This window comes from Dipteris shenzhenensis, chromosome 15 (genome assembly GCF_047967505.1).
Source record: "Dipteris shenzhenensis isolate YYH24624 ecotype China chromosome 15, Dip_SZ_1.0, whole genome shotgun sequence".
Taxonomy (NCBI): Eukaryota; Viridiplantae; Streptophyta; class Polypodiopsida; order Gleicheniales; family Dipteridaceae; genus Dipteris; species Dipteris shenzhenensis.
The window spans coordinates 35,674,567-35,685,085 of record NC_141610.1 but is presented as its reverse complement, the minus strand read 5'-3'; the positions used below and the strand labels follow the sequence as shown (position 1 = coordinate 35,685,085).

At 43.8% G+C, this 10,519-nt stretch overlaps 1 protein-coding gene across 1 annotated transcript; it reads left to right on the top strand.

The window, feature by feature from the left end:
* The first annotated feature begins 4,293 nt into the window (after positions 1-4,293).
* LOC147893737 (uncharacterized) lies at positions 4,294-6,649 on the top strand. The gene is made up of 2 exons (XM_087386258.1): positions 4,294-5,586; positions 5,796-6,649. Exons 1-2 carry the CDS (start codon positions 5,297-5,299, stop codon positions 6,211-6,213), a joined length of 708 nt encoding a protein of 235 aa, XP_087242384.1. The 5' UTR covers positions 4,294-5,296; the 3' UTR covers positions 6,214-6,649.
* The last annotated feature ends 3,870 nt before the right edge of the window (positions 6,650-10,519 follow it).

Genomic DNA, 10,519 nt, shown 5'->3' with positions numbered 1-10,519 from the left:
TTAAGGGTGTACCAAGGCCCTTTGAAATCTGAAAGTTGATTGAAATGGTCATATATAACCATCCTACTATGGGTACGCCAAAGAAATAATGGTTAGCTTCATTAAGGGACTTCTTTCCAAGCAAAGATATATTGAAGCTCCATCTTATCCTATTTCTAGATGGTAGTAAGATCCATAAATGAAAACAATTATTGGATTTGGAGTTATACATTTCATAGCTAGAACGTAGAAAGATACTTATTTTTATGTCAAGGATGCAATGACTCTACTAGTTGTAAGCTTACAACTTGATTTGGAGTGTCCATGTACAACAATTTGATAGCGATACATGTGATGTGAGAAAGAAGACAACAACTTGAGTAAGTAGACACGAATCTCCACTCCATTATTTGAGCATGTTTGAGGCCTATTACCAAAAGAGCACTGAAAGTGACATGGGTAAACCACTTAGATCTATAGTTAGAGTTCTTAGACTCATGATGAGTGTCAATGAAATCCTTTTCATAAAAATATTTCTTCACATAAATATTAGGTATGTGTTGACATCGAGAAATAAGTAAATCATCCATAAACTCTATCCCTATATTTCCAATGTTTATTTTGTCCTAGACATATATACAAAAAATTCATTTTCCTAATCATAAACTAGAAAATCACTCGGAGGGTGCAGTACTAAGAAATCCTAGGTATCACATGCGTTCAAGGGGTATTTAAAAAACCCCTTGACTAAAATTTCCCCCCCAATAAAACTACCCTTCTTTACTTATGAGCTAACAGGGTTTTTTCTAAAGTTGAATTAAAAAACCCCTCCTATTATTGTAATCTTGTTAAATTTTTCCCAAAAGTGGGATTAAAATACCCCTCCTTTTGAATGCACGTGGTACACTAAAGTTTTTGGAGGTGAACCCCCCGAGGAAAATTACTACACCCTATTAAAAATGAAAGAACTCTAAACATATAAGGATTCTTCACATCCCAAAAATAAAATTAAGAATAACAATTAGAACTAAACATTTTCAAAACATATTACACGTACTACAAAACACAAATCTTCTAGTACCTTATAAAAATGTAATAGATAGAGTGGGTGAGTTTACTAAGCAATATGTATGATAGCACTTCAAACAGGTTTTTTCTCCTTGTGGAGCTACAAAGAATAAACATATATGAGGGGCACATATATATGGTATGTAGATACCCCTTGAGTGCACAGACGTGCTTTTATATGGGGCTTTTCCATAGTTAACCCCCTAGAACATAGTTAATGTTTTATTCCATGCGTGTGACCAACCTTGTGAAAGAGATCATGTTTAGTATGTTCCTTAGATTTGGCTTTTCATTTGTTGAGACTTTCTTCAACTTGTTCATAAATGGTACCTTACGTAAGATAAAGTGCTTGTTCACGATGCGTATAGATATTTTGAAGCTAAGCCATCACTTCTTTGTAAAAAATTAAGGGTGTATCAAGACTCCTTGAAATCTTACAACTTAATTAACATAGCCATATATATAAACTATTAATACAAAGAAATAATGGTTAGCTTCATTGACTAAGGATCTCCTTCCAAAAAAAGATTATTCAATGTCCTTTTCATCCTATTTCTAAATGGTACCATCCATAAATGAAGGCAATTATTGGCCCTGGACGAATACTTTTCATAGCCAAAAGGTTGGTCGACAATTAAGGATGAAATGGCTCTACTAGTTGAAAGCTCACAACTTGATTTGGAATGTTCATATACACCAATCAACCTATAGTTGGAAAGTGATATAGGTGATGTACAAGGCAGGTAAAAATTTGAGTAAGTACAGATTCTCCACTACATTATTCGCAAACTTTAAATTATATAACTTTTTTTGAACTTTTACACAACAATGTGTAGTTTTATTTTGCAAGATACACACATTGTTCCCTCTTCCTCGTATAAACATAGGTTGCATACTTTGTAAGAGAAATATCTTAAGAGTGAAAATATCCTTTGTTTCATGTTTCTTTCATGTGATATCTGACTCCTCAATGAAAATTTTTCATACTTGTTAAATGTAATAAGGAGGAAATTAACCATTTAATGTCTCTCATCAATGCTTCAGCTGATGGTTAATTATATAGATTGTCCACTTGTAATATTTTCACACATAGATTGAAAGTCACTCATCCCGAATGCTCTCTTTGCTTTGTTTTATTGGTTCCACTTTTCCCAGTAACATGTTTCTTATTCTTCTTTTTTTTGTATGTGTTCGGCCTTCTTTGCAAAAGAGTAGTGATCTTAAATATTGCTATAAGCATGGAACATTACTTAATTTATTGTAATAGCACTTGATAAAGTCGAGGATAGTATGCCAAAATTTTTCCAAGAGCACTCAATCTCAATGTTGGGCATTCTCGAGTGAGGTGGAATGTTGCTTATTCCTTGAAAATGAATGTAGATCAAAACATATTTAATGTCTTGAGAAATACAGTTCTTAGTTTTATTTTTGAAAAGCAATTTTTTTATTGGGATTAGAAGGTTCACATTTCTTTTCCTCATTTAAGGGATGTTAGTTCTACTTTGGATATGCCATGGCTGAGGATAATGATTGTATTGCACCTTTTCTCTTTAATAAAGCTAGTGTGTTGAATGATATAGTTTACTTCCAAGTAAAAGCTATTCCAATTTTGGGAATCTTTAACGTATCTCCTTATTAGAAAGAAGATGGTACCCATTAGGTTTTTTTCTAAGTATATGGCATGTAAAAGAAGGTGAAAAAATAGATTGATTGGTATATATAATCATACCCCACTTTAATTTTAGTGGTTCAATGATCACTTGTGGATATGAAAATAATCTTGAATGCCTCACACCTTTAGCTAATATAGAAATAAAGAACTCTTATAAAGATCACATTGTCTATGGGTCAAAACTAGGCAGACACTAAATTGCTTACATGAGAAATGGTGAGCATAACTCTGGGAAATGAAGTTAGAAAGACAACTTAGCAATGGCATTAAGTCAAAGCTAAGCGCCTTGAAAATAGAATATTTTATGAGCAGGAGAGGAGTTTATGTTTGACAATTTGGGTGCTAAAGTGGGCGTTGCTTGGGGATAAAGAAAATAAGCATCTCAAATTCTCAATGGTGCATTTTGTAAGGTTGGAAGGCTGCTGGTACGTTGGGGTTCGGGATGGAAGCATGAGATGAGGGATGTGCTGCCATGTTTGATGTCGGAGATGCAAAGAAATGTATGTAGTAGGAGAGGTCTCTAGAAAAAGGGAAGACGAGGTATTTTCAAGAGGGAAAATGTGGCTGGAAGCGAAGGTGGGTCGGCTGTCGTGGATTACGTGTACGTGGCCTGTACGTCAGCATGGAAGAGAATGCGGTTGGAGTTTTAATTCAACTTTGCCTTCTCCTCCACGCCACGTAAGCTCCCGACTCGGAGTCGTCCCCACGTGGCCTCCCCCGTGGCTCCCTCTCACCACTCCCTCTCCGCCGCCTGTCCGCCGCCTGGCACAACCGTCAGGTTGTACATCTCGTGTTTTTCCCGCTGTAGTTTTACGTCAAGAAAAGGCGGGTCCACTCTCCACGTGGCGGCGTCAGATTCGCTGTAGCCCATTAAACCAACTTGGCGCTCCTTGAATGTTCCGTAAAGGCGGGCTGGGATCTGGATTTTATATATTTTCTTTTCTTTTGCGTTTTTCTAAATTTGATTCCATAAAAATTGGTGTATTTGTAGGCGGACCGTTATACCAGCCACTAATCTTGGATTTTGCTTAACTAAAGTCTAAAACACTCTCTAATAAGTCACGTTGCTGGTTTTCAACGCCTTTGTCATGGAGCACAGAATCATATATCTGGCCGCAGTTCCTCCCTCCGGCTGATCGTTGCTGGATCCTCACTTTTTCTATCTCCTCCTGCACGGTCTACCTTTTACCTCCAGCCGCCCCAATTCATTGGATCACTATTTATCCCAGAGATCCAGGGGCGTTGGAAACCTTTGGCCTGTGAACATTGTGAGTAAAGTATGTCGTTGGAGGTGAAGAGTGCACATGTAGGCTGCGGAGGGTTCCATTTGCGCAGATCCGCAAGTGGTGGCCGCAGCTCGGAGAGACGGGCCCCCGCGGCGTGAAGCGACGGGCGGCGCATCGACCCAATTGCAAAAGCGCTGCTTGTGGCGGCGTCTGTGTAAGTGCGACTTACAGGGAGCGACCGCCGGTGCGTAGCAACGGACGGAGGGCAGAACGGCGGAAGGTGGCAGGGGGAGAGGAGGGGAGGTGATTGATTAGATATGGACCCGTTGATTGCATTTGGGTGGCGGTACGGGAAAGGAAAGGGTGGGAGCTGAGGAACCAACAGGCTTGAAGACGCTAGGAGGGGTTGCGAGATCGGAAGAGCGCAGTGGGGAAGAGAGGATCGAGGGAGAGATGATCAAAGGTTCGAATCGTGGTAAGGAAGGAAGGAGGAAGGGAAGGCAATGGAAAGAGAATTGGAGGTGGTGATGTTAACGCTGTGAAGGGGAGGAGAAAGAGAACGGGGGGGGACCCAAAGAAGGAGCTACGGAGATGAGAAGTACGTAGAAAGGAGGAGATCGATGGGGTTGGGATGACAGCCTTTTGTGCAGCAACTGATGAGAGAGAGAGAGAGAGAGATGGCAATGAAAGATAGGCTAGAACAGTGATCTGGAGTGATGGCAATGAAAGGAAGAGGACGAGGAAAGGCTGAAGAAGAAGAAGAAGAAGAAGAAGGTAGGCTAGCTGAACAGTGAAGTGATATGGGTCGTTTGTGAGGATTTGTACTGAGATGTTAGACATGTTATAAGAAGAGGTAGCCGAGGTGAGGCTATGCTGCCTTACCCTCCTGCACTGCTCTACAGCACCCACACCACCATCACCGCCACGTCCTCCACCTCCACCATTGCTATCCATCACCTGCCTTCCTCCCTCCTCCTCCCTCACTTTCTTCGCTCTCTCTGATCTAGTACCCTCCCTCTTGCAGACCCCATCCCCTCAGCGAGCTGTTCTCGGGAGACAGCCTGCGAGATCCCCCCAGAGAGACATAGAGAGAAAGAGAGAGAGACAGACAGACAGACGGTCACAGAGAGATAGTGAGTGAGAGAGAGAGAGAGAGATCGAGACTCACACAGAGAGCGAGCGAGAGACAGAGAGCGCTTTGAACTTTGCCTACTATAAACTGCCATATCCCGCATCTTTGCATTCTCTCCCTCCCACTTATCGTCTCTCTCGCTTTCCCTTCCCCCATATCCCATCCCCACTTCTCCCCTCGCCCAGCTGCTTTATCCCATCCTGCAGCCTTCCCTCCTGCATGCACCGCCTTCGGGAGAAAGAGTCGCCCATGGCCGATCTCACCGAGATTGGTTCCCATCCCGCCGACTTGCGTCTCCCCCATCCCAGCCTGCCCGAAATTTCTCACTTAGCGCCGGAGAATGGCCCCATCTCCTCAAGATGTAGCCCCTCACAGGGAGAACACTGTATTGCGGGAAAGGAAACAGAAGCAGCGTCCCTGATCGACAAAGAATGCAGTATGTGTGGTGACGTTGGTATCCTTGAAGACCTTTTCCAGTGCACCAGATGCCGCCACCGTTACCAGCACATGTAAGGATTCACAACTTATCGGCCCTTCTCTTTGTTTTGTTTCATCATAGCTGTTGCAGAATGTTCGTTGTATGTGAAACGATTTAGTCTTTTTCTGGGTATGCTATGGTTGAAGTTAAGTCTTCACGGAGTCTCTTCCAAAGCGCCGTGAAAGTCCTAGCTAGAGGGAGAGCTAATTTGGCGGCCACATCACATCCTCTTGTATGCAGATATTGCAGTCGATCCTATCCAAATTTAGGCTCGGAGATTTGGATATGCAATTGGTGCTTGCATGAGGACGACAAATTTCAGGAGATCAAGCAGGTGAAGCAGCAAAAGCTAAAGAGAAAATCAGAGGATTTTGGTGAACGTAGGAATAATGCATTCGAGTTCTTGTTGCAAGTAGCTCAATCTTTACCAGAGAACGGTAGTTCGAAAGAGGAGATTCAACTAGCGACGATGCCACAGGAATCTGATATCACCAGCAGTACCCAAGTTCCAAAACGCCACCGCTGCAACCATGCAGCAGAGAAGAGCCGAGTGGTAGCGTTGGATAGATGGCGGCAGATCGCAAAGAATAGACTGCAGTTGAATCCGCCCCGGGGAATTGGACGGCGCTACAAGCTTCTAGCAGATGTTTTATGCTAGCCGTGTGTTAAAATTTACTCCGGAGACATCCTGTCGAACTCGATATGTTATGGACGGATCTTGGAGAGTCAATCTCTTTTCTATATTGCATGTGCGCGCGTGAAGCTTAGCTATTGCCTCGCAATACCTGGGATTCGGGAAGCTCCAAACGTCTTAATTTCTGACATTTAGCACTACTTACTCTACGTATTATCGCGACTGGTGCTAGTTCCAATTTGGGTGACATGAGTACAAGTTCTTGTCGCTGCGATGCTGTTCCGAAAGTAGCATGCCAATACCCAGCTTGTGCTCTTACCGGGCGCGGTTTACACGTATGGAAAATTACTCAGGCCCAAGGACAATATCGGAGTTTCGCTCTACCTGAACTGGTCGCGATCCTTTTTGACAATTTCTGGAACTTCTATATGCTTATGATGTAAGATCCTGTTTTGTAATTTCTAATGCTTTACGAGATCTTGTCTTTGTTTTGGATTGATAATGCAAGGTCTCGCTTTTCTTACGGATGCATTAGCACATAGATTCACCTGCACGTCAGTTATTCACTCTCCGTATATCCGGCGTGTCATGCTTAAAACTTTGTACGAATACTTCATGACAGACAAGCCTGTTCAACCGGTCTAAATTTCGGATGATTTCATGAAATCCACTGACTCAAGAGTTTCATGGTGAAAACGAACTTTCATCTTGTAGACCTGCTCGCCCATATATTCTACTGAAGAAAGACACGTAAACTGCTATCCGATGGGAAAATTCTAAACTTATGCGGAAGCTTCTAGACATAAATCTGTTCCAACAAGAACCAGGTTTTAAAGCCATATTTTTTGCGTGAATGTATGAATTTCCAACTGCGTTTCTGCCTATGCGTTCGCAATTTTCATGTGTGCATTTGTTTCGTGGTGTGAGCTATCGTTTAGCTTGCAGTGTATTCCCGCACCAGCATGAGTCCTCGCGTTATGCAATCATGTTTCATTTGCTTTGTATGCACTACTGCGCACACGATTGATGATATGTTTGCTGTAGTTAAATTGCAATAGGGAGCTGCCAACACGTCTTCATTATTCGTTTTAGAGGCGATACGTCACATTGGTTTCTTCTGCTATTTTTGCACTTCAAATAACGTCAGCATGTTATCCGTTTCTTGACGCACATCCGATAACCTCACCATGTGAGCCTTGCGTAGGATCGCTGCCGCTGGTATTTGAATTTGTAAAGCACGTATATTTCCAGTGGCAGCAACATCTTTAATTATGCATGCTTTCATGCTTGCGATTCTCAACATCGATTTCCTTCTACTCACGAACGATACATGGATACTAATCGCAATAACTTCTCTTTGATGTGCACAATCAGCCAGTGTACGATACACTATCTTCTTATTTCTTGCAATGTCAGCATGAGTTAACGTACCGGCGAAAAAAATCCGCAAGGCATTCCTGCACGATGCCTTTGCTCGTTGTTTGAGACAGGACTTCACTTCAAGTAGTCCTCGCTTCTAAGTAGATGGAACAATAATGAAAGAAGTTTCCAAGAGTTTCTCCACGTTCAGCAATCTTTGCGAAAATAATAAATGGCGGAGTGAACGTGGGAGTTCGTTCGCTATAACGCAGTCTGTGGTAACAAAACTGGGAGTGATCAATGCTAGCTTTCACATAACGATCAGTCTGAACACGATCTTGTGCATTGTACTTCGTTATATTGATAGGGGATTTGTAAGTTATTTTTTAAGACGGATCTTCTAAGTTCTGAAGAAAGGTCTCTTGGCGTGAACAATTCAACGTGTTGTGTACGAGTTACTGGAAGACAATTGTGTCAAGACGATTTTTAGGGGAGATGCACGGGAAGAAATAATATAGTGTGCATCGCCCTGAGCTCACGTGATGTGGCGAGTTTACCAGACGTGCAATCCCTGAAGTACGTGGACGTGCAGAAGACCGCGCGCGACCGTCGTTTCATAGGAAAATTCTGTAATTCCGCATCTTCCAATTAGGCCCGCCCATGTGACCGGATGTGCGCCAACGTCAAGATCACGAAGCGTCGAGTTTCCGTGGTTGAGGAAAAAGCACACTCCTGCGTAATCAGAACAGTAAGTAGCTCTCAGACAAAATGCGGGTTGCGACCTTTCACGACGTTGATGGGGGTGGAGGTGGGTGTGGTAAACAGAAACGCTTCTTGTAAGAGGAGGATGGATAGTTTGTAGAGGAATTCAAGAGGAGGAAGGGTGGTGGGTGTATTCGGGCATGATACCTGACGTGGCTGGGGCTGCCATGGCTGGTCGGTAGGGTCAAGACTGAGGGACGTTCTTATGGGCTTGCAAACAAAATCTCTGGACTTTGTTGCCGTAGATGGCCGGCCATGCCGCCATACATGATAATACAACAAGGCCTGCTCGAGGGCATTATCTGCGGATCAAAAGCAGAGAGGCAGACACGGTTGGGATTTGTGGATTTTGAACTCTTGGGTCCAAGTGTACAGGCGCAGTGGGTACAACCTGCAAAATCGAACGGCCTTTGTAAAACCCGTCAGGAAGTTCGCCGAACAGTTATTCGCAGTCGCACCCACCTCTGATGGCCGAGTCCGGTCTCGGGGACTTCATTCGACTTGATCGGGTCTGTGACAAGGATCTCTCCTATCTTTGCGTCTGTGAACAGCAGGTCAAGAGCAAGTCCGTCCCTCATTTATCTCCCATTGATCAGTGGCCATGATTCACGAACTGTACGCAAGGGCTAACTCCATCGACTGGAAGTTGATCCGCCAGCCAGAAGCTTCATGCTGCCCATATTAATTGACGAGGCACAAGGCATGCATGGCCGGAGAGACGTTACGCTGCTGGTTTGCAACTTCTTAACCAGGAGTGTGATGAAGCACTATTCGAGTAAGACAGTATGTAAACGTCAAGGTGGATTGAGCTGACCTCGAGGAGATTACAAGTACTGAATATATATATTGGGCGGACAGAAGAAGCACTAGGAGACGACGACGCGACAAGACTGTGTGTGTGAGTGAGTGTGTGCGTGTGAGAGAGAGAGAGAGAGAGAGAGAGAGAGAGAGAGAGACCCTTCGACACGCAAGGGAACCAGATTTGATATTTACTATGTGCCGTTCGATCAGTCTGTGGGAGGAGCACGGTTGCACGGCGTGGTGTTACAGAAACAGGAAGGTGTACTATGCATGTGCGGGATGGGCAGAGAGAGAGAGAGAGCGCGCTGCTACTTGGTTGAGCTTCTGGAGAAGAGTGGAGATACGTATAGATAGGTATCGTAGTACAGGATTTCTTTTCATGGTAAGGGGTATCGACACAATCAAAATGACGGGTGAGAAGAACAATGTTTATGTATGCTAAATGAAGGAGAAAGAGCAAGTCAATTACAGAGAAAGAGAGATCATCTATCTATCTTTCCATTGAGGAGAGAAAATACATACGGCCATCGGGGCATCGGGCCCTGGGAGGAAAACAGGCATTGGATGGAATTGATAATAGCCAACTAGTTCTTTGTCGCTCCTCTTGGAATCTCCAGAGGGCTTTGTTCGCTATCTCCAGAATCTAAATAAGATAGACACCAAATAAGATACTCTCATTGATTAGAAATGCTTGTGAATGGATTTGCTTCTGGGCTAGCTATTGTATGGATTCTGCCCGAGCGAGAGACACTTGACGTTAGTGGTTGAGAATAGGCTCTCAAGCAGCTCAAGTTATCGGATTGTATGCAACAGACTGATTTGGAACCATGCACCTTCAAAAACTTGCTGCGAGGCCCAAATTAGACGTTCAATGAAGCTCAAAAAGAATTGATCGCACTCAATGAATCTGTTTCTGCTACACATGCAATAGATATCACCTATCACAACGCCACCTTCCAACGCCTTCATAACAACGGCCCATGGGCTACAATTTGAGCCTTTCTATGCTTTCTCTCGTTGCTCACTGTGGGATTTGACAGCGTGTTCCGTTTCCTCGCTGCTTCAAATATCCTTTTCCGTATTCTTTGCATCCACTACTACTCTGCAGCCGCATAATATATAGCAGCCCGGTGCGCCCTCCTTTTTTGGTGAGTTTGTGCCGTTGGGGAGCCGTGCTCCGTCCCCCTTCGCTATCAGCTCGAATCCCCATCGCCACCTTACACAACGCAACCGAACTGTGGCCTGGACGCGACAGTTGAAAGAGCAAGTGAGCCACCCATCCTTCCCCCCCAATTCCGAAGAAGCGTGAGACTGCACCTTCTCCCCAACTACTCGTTCGGAAGCATCATGCAGAGTTGTCTTGGTCATGGCGCCAGTCGTCAGAGGTGCAGTTCGAGAGTCGAGACTC

Coding starts and splice junctions, on each gene's coding strand:
- LOC147893737 (XM_087386258.1), top strand. CDS start 5,297: ATGCACCGCCTTCGGGAGAAAGAGTCGCCCATGGCCGATCTCACCGAG. Junction 5,587..5,795: donor CGCCACCGTTACCAGCACAT/GTAAGGATTCAC, acceptor TCTTGTATGCAG/ATATTGCAGTCGATCCTATC.